The 25623-nt window shown below is 40.9% G+C and overlaps 2 protein-coding genes across 5 annotated transcripts; one reads left to right on the forward strand and one right to left on the reverse strand.

Moving 5' to 3' along the window:
* Positions 1-391: 391 nt before the first annotated feature.
* spata2 (spermatogenesis associated 2) lies at positions 392-7784 on the reverse strand. 4 transcript variants are annotated; one of them, XM_077608313.1, is made up of 3 exons: positions 7623-7784; positions 5835-6632; positions 392-5186 (listed from the first exon to the last, which is right to left on the reverse strand). In XM_077608313.1, exons 2-3 carry the CDS (start codon positions 6183-6185, stop codon positions 3846-3848), a joined length of 1692 nt encoding a protein of 563 aa, XP_077464439.1. In that variant the 5' UTR covers positions 6186-6632; positions 7623-7784; the 3' UTR covers positions 392-3845. The 4 variants fall into 4 exon arrangements, with proteins under 4 accessions (XP_077464439.1, XP_077464437.1, XP_077464440.1 ...); XM_077608311.1 differs by lacking the exon at positions 7623-7784 and adding an exon at positions 7283-7467; XM_077608314.1 differs by lacking the exon at positions 7623-7784 and adding an exon at positions 7191-7289.
* Positions 7785-8303: 519 nt separating this feature from the next.
* Positions 8304-12737, forward strand: rnf114 (ring finger protein 114). The gene is made up of 6 exons (XM_077608316.1): positions 8304-8493; positions 9335-9485; positions 9787-9893; positions 11074-11188; positions 11272-11379; positions 11454-12737. Exons 1-6 carry the CDS (start codon positions 8312-8314, stop codon positions 11517-11519), a joined length of 729 nt encoding a protein of 242 aa, XP_077464442.1. The 5' UTR covers positions 8304-8311; the 3' UTR covers positions 11520-12737.
* The last annotated feature ends 12886 nt before the right edge of the window (positions 12738-25623 follow it).

Genomic DNA, 25623 nt, shown 5'->3' on the forward strand with positions numbered 1-25623 from the left:
ATCCTTCACGGAGCTAAAAAGGAATCACCTTGATGGACTGCTTATAATTTGCTCTACAGCACTAATTAATTATGCATTCACTTTAGGTCACTATGTAGTTACAACTTGCGTTCAAATAACTATGTTGTGATAAACTTTGGTTTATTGCATTTTGAGGCTTTGAAAAGCAGATTAAAGTGAAACCATCTGACACAAGTCAGCCAGATATCGCTATGCTATTACTACTTTTGCAGACTGTGGGTATTTTACGCCACCTGCTGGTCACCAACAAAAATGTTATGCAGTCTTCACTGTTTAAAAACAACTCATTTAGGTGGCAAAATGAATCATAAGAATACTATAAACATTTCTCCACATGTAACTCATTCAAACAAAGACAAGAGTCAAGAACCACTTTTTTCCTGGGATTTATTCATTAAATTATCTTATAAAATATCATTTACATTTGATTTAGTCATTTACAGATATTTTCACCAATTCATAATTTTGGCTATTTTCCCTTCCCACCAGATTTGCGTGGATGGACAGGGGGTTGTGAGGTCTTAATGGGTGAAGGGACAGAGGCATGGGTGTGGACTTACAGAAAGCATGCCAAGAGTGGGACAAAAAACATTGGAAATGTTAGGGCAGTCCAACAGTAATACCAGTTTTTAAGTTCTTATCAGTAGGAGAACCACGCACACACACAGGTAAAGGGAGTGTCGACCTCCAACCAATAGTGTTCGGATGGCCCAATGCGCAATTTCATGCCACATAATAACAAAGCCTGTGTTTGTCCAAAATCAGTAATCCATGTCCTGTGATAAATGTAAACTACTGCAGACATTTTCCTTCAACAAACACAGCAGCAGTCCTGAAAGCTGTTTAGCCCTTTTGTGACCTAAATGATCAGTTTGCTGTTCAAAATTGCGCCGGATGGTGCACCAGGGCACTTATTGACTTAGATTGGCTCGCTAAGTAAAGCTTTTACCATCTAGAGACGGGTCTATACTTTAGCAAAACCATGTTTTTTTTTACTAAATAGAACAATGACAACACATGTAGGGCTGACCTCAGAATTTTATCATTTGTTCTTCATTTGGCAATGTCATGGCATTTGCAACACTTCGAAAAGTCACCTTTCTGCTGGTATGACTCACAATGACAACAGCTGAACAACTGAATATACAGTGTACGTATATATAATGTATGATTAATATTAAATAACATTTAAAAGGCTTTGTTGGAAAAAAAGAAAGAAAAAAGATTGCACATTTCCTAAGATCACTTGAGACATAATAGGTGATTCATCTTAAAAGACCCAAGCAGAGGCAGGAGCATCTGATTTTGTTGATGTATTTTTAGGGTTGAGGGGCAACAAACAGAAAGCTCATCATTTTAAAACAAAAACATAACGTGTTCGAACAAACATGCCCTTAAACCAAACTAATATCTTCTGGTAAACAATGACTTCATATATCACACCTGGCTTACTGCCAACACAGACAGATAGAGCGCAATCAGACGGACTGTGGTGATGCCACGCTCGCAGGCTTTTCCATTGGGTACATGACAGGAATTACTTCATGGAAATTGCAGATATGATTGCAAGGCAATTAAACAGAATATAGCAGCCAAGAAAGATTATTGCCAGAAAACAAACTATAAACTCAACCTAGAAACTGCATTAAAGAAAGCACTGGCTGAACTGAGCACACTGTATTTAAATGAGAAAACTAAAGTCTTGAGGATTTTTGAAGGAAAGCAGTTCATTGGCATTGCCTCAGTGAGGCATGACTTGTATCAGGAACGATTTGTGTATGCGAGCATAAAACATTGCTCCTTTAAACTTGCAATGGCATGCGGAAACAACTGCTCTATGCCGTTTTCCGACACTTTTAATGTGCTTAGGTTTCTGCTCAAATGTTGTACTAGTTTTCAACCAAATTTGGACAATTGGCAATACAAAGAGGGGGGTGACGGCACGCGTATGCAACATTACACAAGTATATTTTTCAGTTTGGGCAGATGATGCCATCTCTCAGCAGCACAGAATACTGCACCCTCCATATGGCAGACTCAATACCAAAGATGCCATTCAGTTTCCTTTCCTATTAATTGACATTTTCTCAATGTAGGGCAGCAGCTATCAAGTCACAATTAAGTAGTGTTTGTTGGCGGCAGTTCTTCCGCCCCCCACCCCGCCAAAAAATAAACACATTGTGGCACATTTCTTTTAAAACTGAATAGGTTCAAATGACTGTCTGTGCTGGTTTTTATACAATAAGAATATAAATGCCCACCTGCTGGTCACAGTAAAAAGGAAAAATGCATCAATGGTCTGATGGTCAGATTTAACTAAGCAGGGTTATGATGTTTTTGGTTGGGTTTTTTTTTGCGTGTGTGGACTGTTCAATCTGAACACAAATGGATGGTAAAACAATGATAACCCTTTAACTGCAAGCCTCTGTGACATTTGAAGCATCTTTAAGCCTCCACTGCTGCAACACTGTACAGAATTACATTAACACGTGTTTGATTTCACATGCAGTTTCAACCACAATTGCCATAAGAATGTTGGGTGTGAATGAAAAAGTTGCTTTAAAAATAAAAAAAAATAAAAGAATCCTATTGAACAGCTTTCCTAGGAACTCGGGTGGTTGTTCAGTGTTCTGGGGCACTACTGCCCATTGTGCACGCACGGGGTATTTCCCCCTTGAAGGTTTTGCATCAAAGCATAAAATGTGCCAAATCTATCATGCAAATTGACTTTTTTCACTGTTGGGAGCCCAAAGGGAAGGATAGAGGGAAAGCTCGCTTGGCATATATAGGAAATACAACACATCCAACATTTCAGGTATTTAAAAGACTGGAAAGTCACACTGGTTGGAGGAGTTTGAGGTAGACAAAAAGCATGACAAAACGTTCACATTAGATACTGTTTAAAACAAGTTTTGTATGCTTGAAGAGAATCTGCATGCATTTGATTTGTGGCCCAGACACTTGCTGAGACTCCACCTGAGACTTGACAGGGAACCTCTGATCTAGTGAGTGAATTGTAGCATCCTGAAATGTGGGATGAATGGGCTCCAAACAATCCACCAGTATAATAACAACAGCAGCACTAAAACAGTCTGCTGGGAACAATGGACGGAATTGGGGGTTGGCCATTTACAAGGCATGACTTCATGAAAACAATATGGCATCGGATCATTGTCTCAAAATGGCGCTTCGAGATACTGCACTTCCCTTTAATCCTTAAAAGCATTTTTTTTTAATCTAACACTCTCACACTAAATAATTCTAGTTTTAAAATATAAACTATTGTGTTACTAATTTCCAGTGTATCTTTTTTCACCATGTTTTCATAAAAGTTTTCTTCACGCAATGTCTGGTCTTTTCAGTACACATATACACACACATACATGATATAGTTTCTTTTCATATATGTATATGCATACATATATATAGAGATATACATATATATAGTATCTGATTTTTTTTCTCAGCTTACAAGTATAAATCATTTTGGACATTATTCTAGGTGAGAAGTCATTCAACTTTTTAATTCCAGGTTCCCTTTTAGGGAGCAAAAATGAGGAACTGGGTAAGCACTATAATAATCACATGACTAGCAGGTAGCAAGGCAAAATGTAGTAGTCGTCGTAGTAGTAGTATATTAGATGAACTCAAAACAGTCAATCTGCCCTACCAACAGTGAGAGAAAATGAGCTATTAGGAGTTTAAAAAGAGTTGGGAGCAAGTTCCGAAAAGGTGCAGCAGAGTCAAAGAAACAGTGCATGGCGATGGTGCCGTTTAAAGGAGGTGGGCTAAAAGCGAGGAACCAAATCTTCAGTCTACCTGCATCATCGGTACACCATGTGAGATATGGTGCCAGATTTGAAGTTGAGTTGATGGTTGGGCACAAATCTGTGCTGGGGATTCTTGCGCGTGCACATATCCTTGGCGTACAAGCCAATGCATTTGTCACATGACACCTTGGAGCAGGTGACACATGTGTGAGACGCACCAGGGTTGTTGCAAAAGCCACATCTTGATCCTCCCATGCTCATGCGCTCACCGCTGCCTGCCTTTGGCGTAGTCAAGGCAATGGACTTAGTGGGGAACAGCTTAGTGGACAACAAAGACTTGTCCAGCGCGTGGGGGTGAGGATGGGAGTGAGTATGCGAATGGGTCAGTGTGAGCGGGTGTGGGTGGAGATGGGAGTGGGAGTGAGTGTTTGAGTAGACGGAAAGCTTCTCCTTCACAGGTATGTATCCATCTATTGGTCGGGTTGATTTTGCGTGGTACTCCTGCAGGCTACAGCACGGGGAGGGCTCAATGTCATGACACGTCGAGCACAGGATCACGTCACAACGCTGGCAAGGGGCCACCGTCGAGCAGCCCGACCCACAGCCCTGACACTTCACACTACCGTGGGATTTGAGCAGCCACCCGTCTCGGGGCTCTCTGGAAGGGGGCCGCGAGGGTGTTTGTCTCCCACCGGCGCTGCCCCCACCCCTTTCCGTGTACAAGTCGATCTCATCCAAAGACGAAAGGTGATAGGATGTATACGCGTCGGCTGGCGATTGTGTGGGGAAGAAATCAGCAATGGGGCTGTATGAAGGAAGTGCGGCCACGGAGAAAAGAGACGCTGAGGTGTTAGGTCTAATGATCTCATCCTTCATATCTTCCTCAGCATCCACAAACACAGGCTCCTTCCTCAGACTCAATGAGGCTTTCAGGATCGGTTTGCTAACTGCTGCGTGCCAGTGACCCGCCCCATCTGTCACGTCCACAGACTTCGACGGTCGGCTACCTCGCCTCAGGTGGTGAGCATGGGGTCTCTCGATGTCTAGCGGCTGCACAGATAGGCGAGCCATGTCCGCCCCGAGGCTGTCACGTCTGCGAAGCGCCTCGGCACAGCCAGCTGCGTCATCTCTGCAACCCCGGCGGAGCTCTAAGGCCTCCAACTCTGAAGCCGAACCCCGAGCCAGAGCCACTATCTCCCCCAGAAGACAACACTCGGCCTGGGCCAGGAAGAGCTCGAAAGACAACTGGCGTAGATGACCCGGGCCTCCTGGATGCTCCTGGAAATAAAACTGTGAATCGTGGTCACAGGTGTAGCCAATTGTGCGCATTAGAGAGCGAAGCTCAGCATCGGAAATTGTAGATTTTAGGTGGTACACATATGGGCCAGTGAAAGCCTGAAAGAAAAAAAGACAGCTTGATGGATCCACGTTCGCACATAAAAAAAAATTTAATCAAAATGTATCTCTCACGGCCCAAAAAGCATTTGAAGCAAAAAAAAATGAAAAAGTGTAGTGGACTGAAAAAAGTTAGGAATTCTCAAATTTCCAAATGTGCAAGCAGTACTTAGAGTTGTTTTGAAACTGCATATTATCTGTGTAGCTTTTGTGCTTAAGTTTGTCATCATGTTAGAATATCCTCTATCCAAGTGTAAGGTCCTAAGCACTCTGGAGCAGGTTTTCATCCATCTAACTAATGTGATGAATATAGTTGTTTGAATGCTAATATTAAAAACCTGTAAATGCTCCACTCATAATAATTGTTTCAAAGAGCCTTCACTCAGAGCAAATCGGTCCTCGAGGGCCGCTGTTGGTGCAGGTTTTTGCGGCAACCGATCCAGCACAGAGTTTAACCAATGAGATTTCTGCAGAAAACAAGAAGCACCTGACTGCACTCCACTGACTGCACTTATAGGACACCAGATTGGTGAGGGGGTCCTCTTTATGGGTTGGAATGAAAACCTGCACCCACTGCAGCCCTTTGTGGAATAGTTTGCCCACCCCTGACTCGCAGGATCAAAACAACCTCAAGAGATATAAACTTACCTTTATACATCTGAACTCTTTCTTCCAGGGGAAGAGTAAGAGATTTGTGCATATGGTTTCCAGAGTGTGGAATGCCCTCTCCAGGCTCCTGAGATTGCCTCCCCTTTGGCAGCGCAGCGAACCCTCCACCACTTCATAAAAACGCACCATGCGGAAACGCTGTCCTGGATCTGGCTGATAGGCTCCAAGTAGTGCTGTAGCTGTAGAAAGCAGGGCCTCGCTGTCCTTGTGCCTGCCATTGTCTCCCTCATGCGAATTCCCTATTCCATATTTTTCCCCTCCATCATGAAGGCGTCGTTCAAGTGCCCCCACATATCTCCGGAACAAGTCTTCTTTTAACTTTGCATCCATTATATGCAGCAGACTAACAGTCAGATGATTTGCTTTTTTGAGAGTGCATCACTCTCTTTGCATATTATGCACAAAGATGTGACATTCAAGCATTATCATGGAGCACCAAAACACACTGTGCAGCAGCACAACTTCAACGTTGACGTGGTTGGTGGAGTGAAAAAGAAACAACGCTCAGCACCACATCTTAAGCGATGGTGCTTTCAGTAGTTGCAGGTCAGCTGTAGGCTGCATGGATGTCTTCTGGTCATCTGTGATCGGGCTTAGAGCCTGACTTGACACACTGGCCAATGTCGTTTTAGATTACGGTTGACAGGCTTTTTTTTTTTTGCTGTTTGTTTACGCAATGTTTTTGTCTGTTCGTTGCAAACAGCACGTGATCCAAGGTCACTGGCACTCACCAAGTCAAGCTTCCAAACAGATTGATTGTCCTGAGTCAGCTCCGAGCTGTAAAGCGACAGGAGAACATTTCAGGGACACAAACAAAAGAAAGACAACAAGAAATTTGCACTCATGCATAATATCGTGATTGATTTTAATTTCGCCCCCAAATTTAAAAAGGCACTAAGACTTACTCAAAATCGAACGTGAATGTATCTTATGCATACACAATTTGCGACTGGATATTAGGATGCAATCTTCAAATGGGTTTTTGGAATAACGAAGATGAAGTACGCAGTGACTAGTTAGTTATCTGGTTATTCCAGTCCACACACCCACTGACCAATTGAACGCGATCTGACGAGAAAGAGAGCGAGAAAGCTAGCATTACTATCCCCGGAACCATCCCGCATCGTTGCTCCATCCAATCTGACACCGTGATGAATTTATCACTTAATTACGTCCGCGTCATCATTAATTCACCCCCTAAAAATAAAAATCACGTAGTGCGAGAAGGAACCCCAATGCGCGAAATCAGTGAACGCCCATTTCACCATAGCTGATTAGCTACAGCTACCAGGGTAGTCTTTACGGCAAAATAAATGAAGTTTTGGTATTAATTACAGGAGTAATTGATGATCAACGGGTGGTTCTCGTGTAATAGTGTTCGATTCGGCATCGTATCGAGAAAGACCGGCAGCAGTAGCCCATCTTACCTTACACAAGTGTTAGCCGGAGCTATCGAAACCTGCTCAGCTGTTGGAAATTCCCATCACCTCACAGCGCATGCGCAACAATGCAGCGTCATTGGCTCACTTCAGAGATTCAAAACAGTAGGCTGATATACAACACGCATCTCTAAACTGCATGCCTGATGAACGCTAAGCTAGTAGGGGCAATGTTGTCAGTGCATTCCATACATTGAATCGACAAAAACAAACAAGCAAGCGCTTGTTCCGTTACATACGGGTGCAAAAGTGTGCAAATGTACAGTCACAACAAACGAAATATGAATACAAAATATTTGTTAAAAAATACTTTTTTCCATATACTCACATAAAATGCAACCCATCTATTAGACTTGTTATGTAGTTGAAAAGCATCATGAAAAAAAACGATGATTTATTTCCAAATGTTGACAGCAAACAATTTGGTCCGCGCGCCGCTTAGTGCGGCAGCTATGCACGCTGGTGTAATCTACACTTCTAATTAGATATGTTTGTGCTCACGTGCTGTATGAAGACAGGCGTGTCTACACGCTATGTGAGAGTAAAACGCAGTACTACTACTCTATGGTGTGGGATTATTGATGCCTATTTTAACATAATTATTTGCTCAGATTAAAAAAAAAGAAAATAAATGATACCTCATTTTACGTTCGTAACTTCACTACATTTGTTATATTTTCCTGCTTGTTACTGCTTGTCAAATTTCCGGAAATTATGCGAAAAACAAAATGTCACCCGAAAAAAAAAAAAAAACACGCAGATGTTGTCTTTGGTTTTGCAAACGTTTGAGCAACACATATTTCGTAGCGAGTGTATTGTCATTTTGAGAGAATTTGCTAATATTATGATTATTAAAAATCGAAGAACATGACATTCTGCTAATGACAATGGCATTACGTATTAATCATTTTATTTAGATGGAAAACTTGACCGGAAATTTGTCAAATGATTTCAATTTATGTGATTCCGAATGATTGTTTAAGCAGTAGGCTCCGCCCTTTCACATGAGTACATATTATGACGTGGTTTGTTGGAGAACTGAACACAGTGAAGAGAAAGGAAATGGCGATGCTAGGAGGCTTTAGTGCTACACAGCACAAAAAAAACGTCTCCGACACGAGCGGCGATGTGTCCGAATTCCTTTGTCCCGTTTGCCTCGAGATATTTGACAGTCCGGTCACAACACAGTGCGGCCACACGTAAGTAATATTTGTCCCCGCTTGACAGCAATTCTCGTTGACGCCGTCTCCCATCAGCAACGCGTCGTCTATGGAAACCATTTGGAAATAAAGTGGTTGTTTAATCGACTCATTAACTCACTACGGCCTTAGTTTTGTTGGAACATTTTCTTTTTCAAGGCCTAGCACAATGCTGATGACTGGTGTGCGTGACCATTTAAGATTTTTTTTCTTCCGTCTACGGTTTTTGAACCTACGTTTATGCCTGTTAAAGAGTAAAGAAAATCTGAGAATAACTGTTTCCACTACGGCGTTCTTCCTTTATCGCGACTATAGTTAGAACACATCAACTGTTAGGAACATTCTTTGTCTTTTCTGCCCACTTGATTCTTTAGCTAAACGCTAGTTTGCCACACCAGTCTCGGTTTTGTTTACATCAAAGACAGTACTTGGGAGTTGTAGTCCTTCATTCCTCCACTTGTTTATTACACGATCCATTAAGGACTACAAGTCTATTGCGTCTTAGTTATGTGATTGTTAATGCTGTACAATACTTTACTTGTAATTTTAATGTTACTTTTCAACACGAAACGATTTTTTTAGTGTTAAGAAAATAAGACTACATTTATGACCCCTCCTAAATTCTCATAAAAGAAATGTAAAGAAAAAGGAGCAATCAAGTTAATTATTAAAACTGGCTGAGCTAACCTTTGATATGGGACATATTTTCCACAATATTTCAGATGAGTGTAGGTCTCATAATTAAGATATAGGCTCATTTTATTCAAATGTGTTCTGTTTACATCTTGAAAAGGTATTTTAAATCATCTTTTTAATCATCTTTATTGTTTCCAACCTTTAGGTTCTGCCAGACTTGTTTGCAGAAATGTTTGCGTCCACAGAAACCCGCGTGTGCAGTGTGCCGAGCCGCGCTTGGCCATTGCACAAAAGCTGTGGAGCTCGAGGCCCTCATCCGATCATCTGTGGCAGCGTGCAAAGGGTGTGGAGCTCAGGTATGCTATGATCTTTTTTTATGGTCATGCTGGTAAGAATAAAAAAAGTCGATAGAAAATTTATCATCAGGCAAACTGGAAGGAATAAGAAAAAGCAAAATCAACAGGCAGTTAGATCTCTTTGAAATATGCACCCTTGCTTTATGATGTCTCTTAATACACACCCTTGAGTTTTGAAGTGGGGAGTTGTGTATGGATGAGAAATTACAGTATTAAGTTTATATACATGTAGATGTTGGTGTTTATTATTCATATGATTCTGATAAGGGGTGGTTTGCTAATGCGCTGTTTTACTTTTCAGGTTGGCCTTTCTCAAATGAGAACCCACACAGGTTCTTGTCCAAAATACCAGGAGTACATTGAGGAAGGAGTTAGGACCACTGCCCAAAGCCAGCCTGCTATAATCAGGTCAAGATACAACATTGAACTGTGTAAAAATACTACTTCGGTATGTAATTTAGTCCTACTGTAAAATGTAGTCAATTGATATCACAGGTAGGATTAACTATCCTCAACCAGGAAAAAAAAACATAAATCCCCAAAGTCAAATTTAAGATTAAACCCTGGTTCTTGTGCAAAAAAAATCATCCCATCAGTGTGACGGTTCTTCTTCTTGAGTTTATAAGAATAACAAAAACTTGTATGAACAGGAAGTGGTAAATTCCTTTAAGCTCCATGCCAATGATGACAGTCTCGGTCATGTGCTCTATTTCTGGTAACTAGGATAAAATCCATACATTGCAATTTAAAGTGGTGCCCTTTGATAAAAGTGTAATTCAAAATAGAGCACAACTGTAATTTATAACACTCACACTCTTTCATCTTTTCCATTAAAATTCAAGAAAATTCTACCTGTGTTCAGAGTGACCTACAAAATATGTGATTTATGACTATTTAAAAATTGAAACAGTGGACTCCCTCCTTTTATCAAAAAAAAGTTAGATCCTACGTTTTGCATTTTTTTAGTAAGGTTAGGCCAAAATACCACAATTTCTTCAATGTGCACTCACAAACTGGGCTGATCTCGTGTACAAAGTGGTGTACGGCTGGTGATTTTATGACTAAAATTATTCCCAAGCGTGATATTCGTAGTGTATCAGTATCTTATTTTGGTCACATTAGTTCCTTTTCATTTCTTCCTTTTGGTGTCCACGACTCGGCCATCTGGGGGCAGTATAATCATAGAGATGATGCACATGGATGTCACAGTAATTTTACTTTTTCAAACAGGAGCCTGTGAATATTTTTTTTATTATATTACTCTGAGTGTTGTTCAGTTTTTTTCAAATGTATTTGGCTTATTAGGGTAATCAAACTGACACTTTTGGAGCCTTTTAATGGCTATTTGAATTCTGATTATTGTAATCGTGCCATTGTTTTGAACTATGTCTTAGCTTTAATATAGTGAAATTGAATTGAACATTCTATTGTGTGTAGGGCGTCACTGAAAACATTAATGATACCTTGTACTAAAAATATCTTAAATTGGCTCAGTCTTGTCTCAGGCACCACTAGGATTCGTTATGCTTAGAAACAGTTGGAAAAAGAAAATCAAGCAGCATGGTTGTTTTCAATTGTTTCCTTACAGTGCGGTGCCAAATCGATATACTTTTACCTGCCCTTACTGCAACTGCCACAACCTTGATCAGGACGGCCTGGTTGAGCACTGCACTACCCAGCATGCCCGTGATGCACGGCAAGTGGTGAGAAGTCCTTCAGGCAGCTGCATCATCCGCGCTTCATGAACAGCTAAAACAAGAATCAGTGTTTTCTTCCTTGTTCATAGGTTTGCCCTATTTGTGCCTCGATGCCATGGGGGGATCCAAACTACAGGAGTACTGACTTCTTCCAGCATCTGAAGATTCGACACACTTTTTCATACGACACCTTTGTTGTGAGTTCATGCTCTACCTATGTGATTGCTCAATTCATCTCTGAAATTAATATGCTTCATAATATTTTGCACAGGATTACTCTACAGACGAGCACACAATGATGCAAGAGGCTTTACAACGTTCCCTTCTGGACAACTGAAGTGTGGAAAACATTCCCAAGTAGGAAAGGGAGGATGAGGTGTGATGTTTTTTTCCTTCTTTTTTTTTCTTTTCCCCAGGCAGAACAGCACGCTTGTATTTCCATTTATAAATCATAATCTTGGTGAATGGCTAAAGAGTTTCACGAGAAATTGTACCCATGAATATAGAGGTTTATTATGGCAGGAATAAACCTTGCATCACAGTTGAAGAGTATACTGTCTGGTTTTTAGGTATTTATTTTACTGTCTCAAATCTTCCTCTCTGGTTCAACTTGTTGAGTATTTACTAACCAATAGATCCATTTATTAGTTGATGGATTTTTTTGCCAGTATAAGGTACCACCACCACAAACCTCGCTGCTCTGAACAGTTATATTAATTTATAGGAATCCCAAACCAAGCATGGTTCAAGGGTAGATGGAGGTTCTTATTCCTTTTATTTGTACATGTTTTGTCCTACTACCTATGTGTATAATGTTATTTCACAGGTTTTTATGTAATACCTTAGTGTATAATGTGTCTTCTGGAAAGGAAAAATGTGCGGGTCAAACCCTGATGTTTTATTTTGTTTGTTGTCTTTGTTTTGCCCCAGTTCCTCAAATGACAGGGCTAATGATTAACTGAACAAATTAATGCAAGTGTGCTGTACTGCAGCCACCTCAGTGATTTTTGTGGCTAATATTTTGCATGTGTTTTGGCCAGTGGGGGGCAGTAGCATCCCAGCCACCCTGAGGTAGCCGTTGTGGACAGTTGATACTGCACCACCATACTTATATATGTGCTCTACTGTACTGCTGCTCTTCCTAAGATTTCTCTTAAACTAGTCTGACTACAATTTACGTAAATCGGCAGTTCTTGGTCATAGACAAGCGACCGCTTTGCTTGTAAACAATTTACAGGAGATCAAATGTTTCATATTTAGTTTTGTCATGTTCCCCATCTTAGTTCCTTGGATAAACTTCATCAATGGTGACTGTTAAAAAAACAAAACAAATTGAAGACAAGCTGACAGTTCAAAGGCCACTGCCGTTGCTTCACAAAATTGGCACCAGATTGTTACGCAACTATTTCATCTAATGGTAATAGTGTGGTTGTGTTTCTGTTTATTGTCATTGTGTTTTGTTCTTTTCTTTGCCAAACACCATTATTTTGCATTTACTTGTATTATGAACAAACAGAGGCTATAGTCACTCTGCACAATAAACTCAGATGAAGTAGCTGTGGAGCTTCATGCATCTAATGACTTGAATAATCTTTGATGGCACTCTCCATTTAAATGTACAACAATTTTGTCTCAAATTTTTACCATGTCAATAAACCAATCACAGCACTTAATGCATGACCACTAGTACAATGTAATGAAATCAATTCTTTGTCTTTACAAGGGTAATGAAGATCAGGTTTGATTGTAAATACCAGAGATTAATGATGTTTGGAGCTCCTTTTTAAAAAAATAGCAAAATGAGGGATCTAAGTATGATTCTCCTCTGCAGAATAATAATTATCTTTGAAAAAGCATAATGTTAATCCAGGCCTGTTGATAATGCTGTGTATTTTGTTCGCTTCTAACTAGTTAGGTTTAATCAAATTTCTTATTAAATCCTTTTGTTTGTTTGAATTGGAGTGGCACTTTTGTTTTCATGAGTGATAATCGTGTATGATATTAGCAGTAAATGCCATGAGTACAGTTTATACATACAGACAAATGAAAATTCCAATGCTCCATCAGAGGTGATATATTTTTATAACAGGCCTATGGTAAATTCATATGGTCATCGGGCTGCCAGCATCACGTTTGTGTAGTCTAAGTTGCAGTATTTGAGGTGGCTAAGACCTAGTAAACATTTTCTAGTTGTCTAGTATAATATAATTGCCTCACTTTTCCCAAACATTAAAAAGTCCCTAAAATGATACCATTGATTAATCACACCTATAATTGTTGAATTTCAAATCCATATATGTAGAGTTAAAGACTGTCCATATATGTCCCTAATAATGCCAGCAATTCCAGATCAAATAAGGTTCAGTATTTTGTCCTTAATTGCATTATACAAGATGCAATAAAACTCAGGATGGTATTGTCACACCAACAAACATGTTGCATTGTATTTATTGCATGCAGTTGTGCTAGACTTATGATGCAACTCAAGCCCTTTGGTGTTTATTGTCTTTGGGGAGAGGAAAGCTTCTCATCTCTATTCGACGCAATTATTTTCGCTAAATGGTATTATACTGTCTCACCTTGCTCTGTAGAGAATCTCACCCACCAAACGTCTTGATGTAGCCCCCCTTTCTAGTTTTGCTCTCGGCAGATAGGGGAGAGATGTTAGCTGCGTGAGAACTAACGAGATACTCTAGTGCTCCTGGGCAGGAAGGAAGTGGAGCCGAAAAACATGGCAGCGAGAAGTCTTTCTTGTCTGTTTGATGGCTGAGCTAAAAATGGAGAAGGGGGGCAAGGTAGGGAATAGGAAGAAAGATGGGGGGAAAAGGAAGAGAAGTGAACACATTCAATAAAATTTTCATAAAGTTCACTGAGTGGTGTCTTTGATGCAAGCCTAAGCTACTGTGTGGAGTCTGCAGGCCCTGTGGAGGTAGCAATTAATGCTACACGTAGCCAGAGGCTTCCTGCAAAAGATGCACTTTTTTTATGCGTGTCGTAGACACACTGTACCAACATTTGGGCTTTCAACACACCTCATTTTCAACCTTTCCTCCTTTGAATAGAACACTGACCTAATGTTTTCTCAGCAATCTATTTTATTGCATGTAAACTCACACAGTCAGGAAAAATTCCTTGCATCTTAATATTTACTCTTATACTCGATAAAGTGTACTGGATTATTAGATGCATTACAGCAGAATTTTACGGCATTTGTTTTTTTTGTCTTACAATGTGGGAATTATTGTTTGAAAAATCATTTATTATTTATTAATGGGTTTGAGTAATGTGATTATTGTGCGGAATGGTGAACTAAATCAACAGGTATTTTAGGAGTCTTGATAATGTAAATGCTTGATAAGGCTGATTAACCCATTGACAGCGCCAGACGTCTAATCCATTTTGACTAAGAAAGGCTAGCAGTGATCATTTGGCTTTCTGCCATAATGGATTGGACTTCTGGTGCTATCAATGGCATTGAAAGATAAGCATTCACGGGTCAGTCCTCCCAGTTTAAACAAATTGGGTGACTATCACAGTCAATGACAGGTAATGAGTTAAAGAACGTGCTTGTGGTATGGATGTACTGGATGTGCCCCTCAGGCCATACTTTGCTCACCTCTGCTCTAAAATACTGTATGAAGAAAGTTTGACAAGATCCTTGTCACATGAGGTGGAATCTCTTCAAATGCCAGAAAGTTCTCCGCACACGTCTGCCACTTTCTAATTTTGCTGAGCAGGTATCTGCCACGAGGTGTGTGAGCCATGTAAGAGGAGCGTTGGGAGTTTGTTCACCGTAAAATTCCTCAAAGTCAGGAGAAACAGGAAGAACGGGAATCCTGCTTCCCGAGCGCTGCAGCTAGGCAATTGGTCCTCTCAAATGTTTGAACACAAAGTGCCAGTGGCTTACCCGACTTCAATACTGGAATCGTACCAATTCCGCTTCCGCTTTAAAACTCTACCCTCGTTGCCAGCCAAACACAGACAGTACTTTGTATCAGCTAAACTGCAACTTGCATTGTTCACATTCCGTTTTTGTGTCCTCGAACTGTGACTCTTGTCAATAGAAAGTCTAAAACAGGTTTGGAACACATTTCAAGCAATGGAAAAGCATGGGATAAACCAGACTTGAGATGACCGTTGAGGGCTTAGGTGGGGGGTAAAAAGTTGTAGGTGCTTAAAGAGTTTTTCAAAATCCTAGCTACTGCAAAAATGTTCTCCTGGAAGTGAAAATGAACATCAATGATTCATACAGCTGTCAAGAGAATTGCTAATCATTATATCCTTAGTTATTTATTTATTGGAGATTCACACTGCTGCTGTACTAATATTTGAAAGTTGAGCCCTCTAGGGTGTAAACAAAAGTGGTGGTGTGGCTCCCCACACAACCAGAACATCCCAGGTGGGACTCATAGAGGAATAGCAGGACAAGTGGATCTAAGTTTTAGTACCCCTCCCTCTCTTTACCCCAGTAGGCCCGGCAAAATTCATACGTACTCTATGTGTGCGGAAGTGAGCTAGCCCCAGAGCTGTTTTTCTCCCATTAATTTTTCCATTTGAAATCAAATCTCAGAGGGCCTTCATGGGGGAGTTAGAGAAGGAGAAGAGGACGAGAGTGCTGACAACCTTATCAAAAGGGTTGAACAAATGTTGGGTGTAGCAGCCAAAGTGTCCAAAAGGGGAGGCTGTTTTCCTTTAAAAGCAAAATCTCTTCACTTGCTGGAGAATTTCTTTCCTTCCTCCAAAGTGGTTGGTTTGGTAAATACCCAGAAACCTTGGTAATGTTCCATGCAGTATAAATGAGGATTTTTTTAACTATATGTATAGAATTAACTGGAAATGTAGCATACTAATTAATACATTCTTGTCATAAAAAGTAATGTAAGAAAACTAATACACATAATTTACTTTTAATAGTACGAAAGTGCAATAATTACAATAATTTGTTCAAATACAATGAGAATATAAAACTTCCTTCCTTATGCAGGATATATAAATGATCTGTGAATGGAAAGGAAAAATGAAGATTGTGTGCCGTCTTTATGGGAGGTGTATACGTGGATGATACAGTTTTTTTGCTGAATTTGATGTGAATTCTTCTGATTAGATTTATTTTAACTTTGGTATCACCATTCATTTATTAAATTTACAATACATTTTGCCCATCGGAGTGATAGTGGTTCAGTCCAGGCATGCGTGCGCTCAATTCGCGGTGGTGTGTATGTGAGTGTGAATGGTTTTCTCTCTATGTATGGCCTGAAAACTGACTGGCGACCAGTTTAGAGTGTAGTCTGCCTTTCGCCCGAAATTCAACTGGAATATGCTCCAGCACCCCACGACGCTGACCAGGATAAGTGGTGAAAATCAATGAATGTGATTTGCAAGCCTAGCAGAACAATTTCCAGAACAGTGTATACATTCTTTCCTTGAATTTGTCAAATTACTGCTGATTTGTCAAACCATTCTCAGATATTATATGTTTTTATTCGCTTGGAGAAGACCTGTTGACCTCCATTCCCCTACATCTAGTAAATGCAACCCCCCTGCACACCACCTCAGTGAGTCTCCTTCAATTCCAATCAGCACACTCCACCCTTTTTTCCCAGTCTTTCTTTGCAAAAAAGCGCCAAGGCTTGCTAATCTGTCAATCACAAGATGCCGCTTTGTGGCACTGACGGGGGTACGTGACGGTGGGCCCCGCACCTCAGTAGCACAGACAAGCTCGATGATTAACCAGGCAGGTAGTGAGTCAAAGTGCTGACAGCAGAAACAAACTGACAACTGATCTGAAAGACAATAGTTCCACTCCCTCTATTTATCTTGTCATGCCAATTAAAGAATTTGTTCTGAAAAAAAAATGACAATAATAAGAAAATACGCACGCTCACACACATGGGAAACACACGCACCCCATACTACATATCATATAAATTGAAACACTTACTTTTACATTACTTACATTTACACCAGCATACCCTTTTTGCACCCTAACCTCACCCACCCTGGCCCCCTTTACTTCGTGATCCCTTGGCCACATTGGCAGCCACACCTCAAGCTCCAACCCTAAGATTAGATATACTATATAAATAAAATCAACCATTTTCAGTAGTTCCTAACCAGGTGTGCACACATTGTTGCAGGCGTTTTATTTCTGCTGATTTAGTTGTTTTGAATTTGAAGGAAGCGAACTTCAGACCCCATGCCTCAGTTTCTTCCACCGAGTTTTAGTAGGATTTAAATCAGTGCTCACGATGGCCACGTCAATATAGTTGATGGTTTTGCTCGTTCTTGCTTGTGTTTCTTTTCCCGATGCAAGGCCTGGAACTCACACCAGTACATTTCTCCCTAGAACACCTTGATAATTTTATTTTTTAATTTGTAAACTGCACAAAATATACATATGTGCCATGTTTCTGCAGCAACAGAACATAAAATATTTCACAGTAGCTATGGTTTTTATTTCTAGGACTACTGTCTGTTGACAGAAGCGGTACCGAAAATGTTTCACTTTTTTATATCAAATTTAACATGTGCTATTACCAAGTCAAAACGAACATAAAAAGAACAATAAAGATATTTGCAAACACCCCTTTGAGGTGCAACTGCCCAATTTCCAAAACCTGCCAATCTCTCACCACACTAACGTTCCAATGTCATTTATTGGTAATCACTACCCCTAAGACTTCCCAATTATTAACTAGAGCTGCTGTGTAGCATTCATATTAAAAACTTTTTACCTCCCTCCACTTCCTGTGTGTTGTGTCTTTACTGGAGGGAATGGACGACAACGGCACATCTGTCAGTCAACCGCTCCCCCCTACCCTGCCTCATAGTCAGCCGTCCATGCAGCTCCACTGGAACTAGCACTTCCTCGGTTCAATGAGTAACTAACCTGCAGGTATTGAATCAAACTGCTGACAAGCAAGTGGAGGGCTGGGAAGATGGGGTCTGTGTAGGTGGACATAGAGAAAGCTATAAAAGGAGGGGAGGCTGCGGATGACAGTCGCATCAAATCGTGGCCCACCTCTATGACGTAACCTTTAACTTTGCAAAAAAAAAAGATGGCTCCTTTCCCTGTCTGTCCTGATTTTTTCCTCCTCCCTCATTTATTTGGCTCTTAAGTGGCACCCTTTGATGGGCTGTCCCTCTTCCTCATCTCGTCTTCTTAGACAGATGAGTGCTGTCAGTGCTCCCATCACTAGCCAGCTAAACATTAATGGCTCTCTCGCCTGACAAGTATTGGCGGGACAGAAGGGAGGTGAAAGGGGGATGCTCATGGACAAAACAAGGGATGAAAAGGAAAAGTGATGGCTTTATCTGCTTGACAGACCCTCTTTTGTCTCTCTGAACTTGCTTATATGTATTTGTACTATCAGCAGATTCTTGGCTCCACATGACGGTTTTATTGCTATGTTTTTCCTCCCCTCTTTGGAGATGGACCCCTTTGTTTTCTCATTACCCCTCATCCTTCCTATTGGCATATCTGACATTCCTTCAAGTATCTGTGGATGTTGGTGTGTGTTTATCAGCATTTGCTGGCTCGTGCATGCTTCCCCTAGGCACCTTTATTCTGTCTTTTGGAGAAGGCATCCTGAACTTTGATGCTCTTACTAGGAATGGTAATGAGGGTCATAGAGAAGAGTCATTTGATAGGGATGTCGTGCAAGCAGAAAGGAAGGAAAAGTGAGATGACGGGCTACAAGAGAATTAGCTCTTTAAATGTATTTAAAGTATTAGCGGAAATAAAGGAAACATCTTCACCGAGGTCAACCCCTCCGCCTTTACACCTCCTAGAGCAAGTTCTTTGGGACTTATAGTTGGCCCCAACTCAAGTTAAGTGATGGTAGAGTTTGAACAATGAAAGGGCTATTTAGCTGACAATAATGTGAAGTCCAGTCAGTGGCTTAATCAATTGCATTATCGATTTTTCGGCTCCTTCTTCCTCCATCTCGCGGTGGCCTACTATCACTCTCTGGCTCCTGTGTTTGTCCCCTCTGCCGTCGCCGGCACTTTGCTCTCACTGGTGAATGGACAAAGCACAATTCAGGCTTCGCTTGCACACACTTCAGAAGTCTGTCCATTTCCATTGGTCACCATGTATTTTTCAAATCTACGCTGAGTGTCTTTGGCTTAACTTTGGACGCTTATGTGTCTTCCAACCAACATTCTTTTATGGTTACCCCGAAGGCCTCCTAGGGAGAAGCTACCCACTTGCCCAGCTTCTTCTCCCCAGGCAGCTTCTATCCCCTCTGGGTTCCCGGAGCAATGATTAACTTGGATTCTGATCAATGCTTTTGCTGACTCTGATTCGTCACTTGGGCCTTGCAGCTGCCATGTAAAGGAAGCGTCAACTCTGCGCTACCTGTGACGGAGCACGCCCGTTCCATCATTTACACAATGGTGCGCATGTACAGACACCCCCACATTCCTACACTGTCTAAAATAACAGCAACACATGAAAATACTAAGTAATCTGGGTCTTATATAAAAAGTATATACTGACTCCAAATTTAATTATCGTACATCTGTCTTCTGGCCCGGTAGCGCGTTGGGCTCACAGTTCTGAGATTGAGGGTTAAATCCCAAATTCGGACCTTTCCGTGTGGAATTTGTTTTTTCCCAGTCCTTCGGTTTCTTCCCGCATCTCAAAAACATGCCTGGTAGGCTGGTTGAACACTTTAAATTGCCCCTAGGTATGAGTTTGAGGTTGAGCATGAATGGTTGTCTGTCTCCTTGTGCCCTGCGATTGGCCATCAATTAATGAATCCAAGCATGGTACCTGTAGTTGGTTGGAATAGGTTCCAGCACCCCCCACGACTATGAGGATAAGCGGTATGGAAAAGAAATGAATTTGAATGAATGGCCATCCATGATTTTGCTTTTTCAATTAGCTATTTTATTTCAGATGAAAATAGAGAGATTGAGATAAATATAGGGGCAAAACAAATGGAGGAATCAGAAGATTGATATCACTCGTCACCAGTGGGTGCTTTACCTTGACAGTAGGGGAAACCCTGGTTTCCTGAAGATGACAGTGAGTACAATGGCTGAGTGTTCTGTCAGCACATCCTTCTCACAGAGCCGGTTAATGATTCTGCTGCCGCCGTCAAACTGGAGAGAGGGATGGACCGAGGGAGCCGTTGCGAGGAGGAGGTAGAGGAACTGGCATTCTCCTTCTTATAAAGTGTAATTACAGGGAGATTAGGAAGGCTGTTTATTTTTGCATATTAATTGCCTGCAATCTAACATTGTTATACTCCCGCAACAGCATTTATTGAAAAGCAGATTAAAAAGTTCACATACTGTACGACAACTCGGGTCCTTGAGGACCCCTATCCACTTTGTTTTCTACTATGTCTTCCTCCACCAACATACCTGAATCAAATAACCAGGATCGTTATCAAGCTTGCTGATGAGTTGATCATTTAATTCAGGTCTGTTGGTGCAGGGAAACATGGGAAACAGACTGGATAGGGGCCCTCATGGAGCGGAATTGGGCACCCCTGCTGTGGGAGATGAGCTTCTTGATAGTATAGTACAATCACAGAACAAAAAAAGACTGCATCCTTACAACCATGATTTTCACTTTTACAAAAATCTACATTAAAATTTGCAGTTCGCTGCCCAATGGTGCAATCGTTCTTTCAACTTAGGTACTTAGGGATCGATTCATATTCAGTTGCGATATGATTTTGAGTGCAAAAGGTTGTCTGCCTCGGTGTAAAACCTAAAGTGTAAATCACAGTGTTAGGCCTTTTGTGATAAAAATCTAAATTCTTCTTTTTATCTGGAGCTCAAACAAATGTCAAAATACAGTAGAACTAGAGAAAGTTTTTTTTTCATTTCCTCTCTTCAGGTACTGCACAGCATGAGTTGGTTAAAGTATTAACCCAGTGCGGCTGAACAATATTGCTAACTGGTGTGTGGAAACAGGAGGGATCAAAGTTATCATGTCACAGAAAAAGGGTCCTTTCACTCAGCCTATGCAGCCTGTCCACTCCATCTTAACCATTCCATTGAGAAGAGCCACTCATAGCAGCTCTTAAGACACACCCATCCTCCCACTCCTCATTCTCTCATTCCCCCCTTTAATTTCACGCAGCCTCTTCCTACTTTTCTGCACTTTCTTTCAGTTACCAACTAATCATCAGTTTCCCCCTTTTCACCCTTTTGTCTACGCACATCACCCTTCCTTTATTTGTCCTCCATCTCAGCATCTGTTACCTGGTGAAATTATCATGTCCACATTTGATAAGTGGTTTGGCGAGTCATAAAAAGTTTATGCATGCAATGCAGAAGCCTCATTTATTTCCCGTATTAATGTAGCTGTATAGAACGGGACGAGAGGAGGATAAGAGTGCAAGAGGTTGGGAGCCAGAGGGAGGCCACCGCATTAAGAGATCATCAGCCATCTATATATCTATATGCTCTGTCCCTCGCCTTCAGTACCACATATCCGTTCCATGCTTTATGGTCTTGATGAAGCCAGAGCTTTCTGTATTTAAGTGTTCCATAGCCACTAAGAGTTCAAGATGCTTATAGCACAGGACGTAGTTATCATTCTCTAACCACAAAACTATTGGCTTTAGCCCTAATGCTTGCTTCTCCACTGTTTACGCTACATTTACGTCCATGCATTGGCTTTCAGTATGCATTATATAGTAATGGGTGCAATTAGAAGTCTTATAAATGAATAAATAAAAACATTCTATAATCTCTTGTTTGGTGAGTGAATTATAACTAATGAATTCAGGAAATAATTGCTAATAAAATGTAGCCCTGTTTGTGACATGATAAAAAAACCTTTGAATCCTCTCTATTTTATTCAAATTTTCTTAGACGCTGTCTAAATTCCAGCGAATGTAACCATAATAATTTGTCAAGTAATTTTATTGGGTGTTGTCTTTGAAAAGCATATTATGTTATGTTAGTTAAAGTGATAGATGAGCGTATGGACAACCTATATTGAGTGGAAGTACAATATTTAAAAGATAATCTAATGATACTTTAATAACCAAGCATATAGAAATCTTCATTGTCTAAATTGCTGCTCGTTTTGCGGTCCTGGTAACACGCATTTGGAACGATGCCATTTTTCTAAGACCGAAAGCGATTGAGCAGTTTTTGGACAGCTTGCGCGCTTTCGTATAGAGTCCATTATTAAAAACAAAGGCTGGAAATATTATAATTGATATGCAATGATATGATTTAAATGTACAAGTTCTACTTTTTGGAATGGCGGACAAAGTTATTATTTTTTTAATTATATGAGACACACCTAAACCATTGGAGTCAAATTTGCATTACTCAAAGTACTTCAAGCAAACATCAAATGGGATTTTGTGAGGAAAGTCTTCCATTATGGGAACATGCAGATGGTGTATGGGCATGTATGAGTGTGTTAGTGCAGGGGGAGGGGGCTGGGAGGGTAGCTACCCAGAGGCAGAGATAGTGATAGATTGGCCTGGGAGAACTACGATGCAGATCCACTCATCAAGATTGATGTTCTGCCATTGTGCTTTAAGTGCAATTAAATTGCCCCCTGTGTTAAAAAGCCCAGCCGATAACATGGCTGAGGATGAGATTACGTTACATTTCCCCTGCGTTTTCTTCCACCTGCCGATCCTTGCCGCACCGCTCTGGTCCCCGTCAAAGTTTTCCTGGCATACCTGATGTACAAATGGCCACGAAACGAAGCTTGGGCTTTTTCCACAAAGGCTGCAAAGTAGTTGGTAAATCAATGCCCCCTAGAAGTTGTAATCACTCTCTGGTTCTTGCCATACCACAGAATTGATTAGCTGTACATTAGTGCATGTTTAATGTGTAATAAAGTACGGTGATTACTAAGAGATACAGAGAGGAAGTTAAATGACTTCATGAACATTTTAAACGTGATGTAAAGATGCAGATTTGCCAATCTTGTCGATCAGTCTTAAAGTAATCATCTGAGATCAGTGCAGAAATGGAACATATAATAACAGCAAGAAATGCCTCAGGTTAAATCTGACTCTTTAATATGTAGTCATTTTTTCCGCTAAATGAAAACATTTGCAATCATTCAAATTAAATGTCGATCACAATCCAATCCATCTTTCTGTCTCAGTCTCCGTTTTGCCGCAAGCGTCGCCTACCTCTGTCAGTGTCAAGTTGTTAACCTTATGTCAACAGTGGCACATGGCGTATTTGTCCACACTTGATTGATGGGTCTTGGTGGACTTGTCCCACACAAACATATTCTGCATGTCAGCTGAGAGTCTTGCAACACGCGTGTGTCAAAGACTCCACCTACACACACGGGCTACTAGTCGCGAGTCTGCCTGTGATCGGGTCTCTTGTACTCTCCTTGACAACACATTTGGGCCCAAATGGGTGGAGCTCTGACCCCATTTTCACAATGCCAATGAGATACAGACAAAACCCCCCACCCCCCAACACACACACACCCAGCACAGAAAATGGCAAAATTGACCCATGTCCTTTGGATTGGTGTATTTTCTACTGAGGGCATGACACCTTGTCCCCTGAGATACTGGTACAATTAACTGCAAGCACATTACAAGGGAAATATGAAGTAATCAAGAGATTCTCTGTATACTAACATAATTTGATTTCTTTTGTCACAATCATAATTTGCTAACCTTTTACATGATGAGTATTTGCGATTGTTTTATGATCTGGAATCAAAGCAATAATAGCTCATATTTCTTCGCACCAATAGGTTTTGGCTCTGTCTATGTAAAACTCTTATTACATGGGTCATTTTCATTTTATTTATTAACCAAAACATTTTTTTCCTTCACTGTCATTTTTCAAGAGACTTTATTATTCGTGGGTAAATGTCATGGTAACGCACCTTTTCATTACGTCAGTTTACATCAAGTGTGTGTCTAATGTCCATTGTGATTGGCTTGAAATCAATCCTGAGAGTATCCCATTTTTATCAGAATTCCCTAAAGCTAGTTTAGCTAGCGCTGGCACACCTGAGTTGAGGATATGTAATGTAGAAGATGAGTGGATACAATTATTCATATGAATGGAATGTTTTAAAGTGGGTTGCTTGAAACAAACAAACTTTTATAAAGACCTTTTATTACTATAATGCAGTGTAATTCTACATCAATGTAAAGGGATCTTAATATAAATAAACACATTTTATGATGAATACCAAATATATTGGAGTGTACATCAAGACTGACTATGAGTTTGAAAACAAAGTTTGTGTCCGTGTGCTTGTGTGTGTGTGTTTAAGCATGAAAGTGCACTGGGCTGCTGCACCTTGTGACGATATCATTTAATGACTGCCTTTTTGTTATTGTATGTGACAAGAAACTGCAACAAGTGTTATACCACATGGTTTAGGGTTGATATGGCATCAGTGCATAGCTGATCTCTCGTCAATAATGTGTTTGTGCAGCAGCATCAGTCACCAGCGCTACGTCCTGGCCATCGCTCCCTCCTCAATTTTTGCTCGTTTATCTTTCTCCCGAAACTATATCTGTTGTCCTTATAGTGTAGTGGAAATGTGAAGCTTTGGGTGGCTGGACAACATAAAAAGGATGAAAGTACCGCTCGGTCCGGCTTTTTTGTCTTTTTCAAAGGGGGTTGTCATAATGTGTCGTCCTCACTGGCTCAGAGGGTCAGATTAACAAGGAGCCTGGTTCCCTCTTTGCAGCGGTCCTCTTGCAGCGCACAATGACAGGAGCGATCCATCACTTCTGTCTCTAACAGGGTGGGGGTCAGTAGGGGTAGAGGCAATGGGTCTGGCTGATGGAGGGTTACGGAGAAGAGGATAGGGCTAGTTAAACTTTAACCAGCTCTCTTCCCACACACTGGAGCTCAATTCACCAAACATTCTGGGTTGCAGAGAGATTCTGATGTCTCGTCAACTAAGATACGTGACCTGTCGCCCACAAGGACCCCCTTTCGCCCACTCACAACCCGCTTCGTTGACAATCAATGTGGTGAAACACCAAACTTTAGGCATGGGAAGCAAGAGGCTCTTGTGGTCTTCTGTGTCAATGTGTTTATACTGTAAAATAAGAATCTCTACAAAGTGCCGCAGAGTGTCCAGGTTTTCATTTCATCCAAACAAGGTGGGACCTTTTCACCAATCTTGTAACTTGCATATGCTGTCAGTTGAGTGCAGTCAAATACAGCTTGTTTTTGCAAAAGCTGTCTGTGCTGGATCGGTTGGAAGAAAAACCAGGACCAACAACTGGCCTTGAGGATCAGTTTAGAGACCCTGCGGTAAATAACGCAAATAGGCATTTTCACACATCATACAAAACTTGGTAAATGAACAAACCATGGTTTTATTTCCATCTGCCTCGCCTCGGCACTTTCGTACACTGTGTCGACACTTTCACAATAGCTACTGGATCAATAGCAATAGCCGCACTCGTGATTGCAGAAGGGTTAGTCCCGGGGCACGTCATAGTTATGGC

The sequence above is a fragment of the Stigmatopora argus genome, chromosome 1 (assembly GCF_051989625.1).
Source record: "Stigmatopora argus isolate UIUO_Sarg chromosome 1, RoL_Sarg_1.0, whole genome shotgun sequence".
Classification (NCBI taxonomy): domain Eukaryota; kingdom Metazoa; phylum Chordata; class Actinopteri; order Syngnathiformes; family Syngnathidae; genus Stigmatopora; species Stigmatopora argus.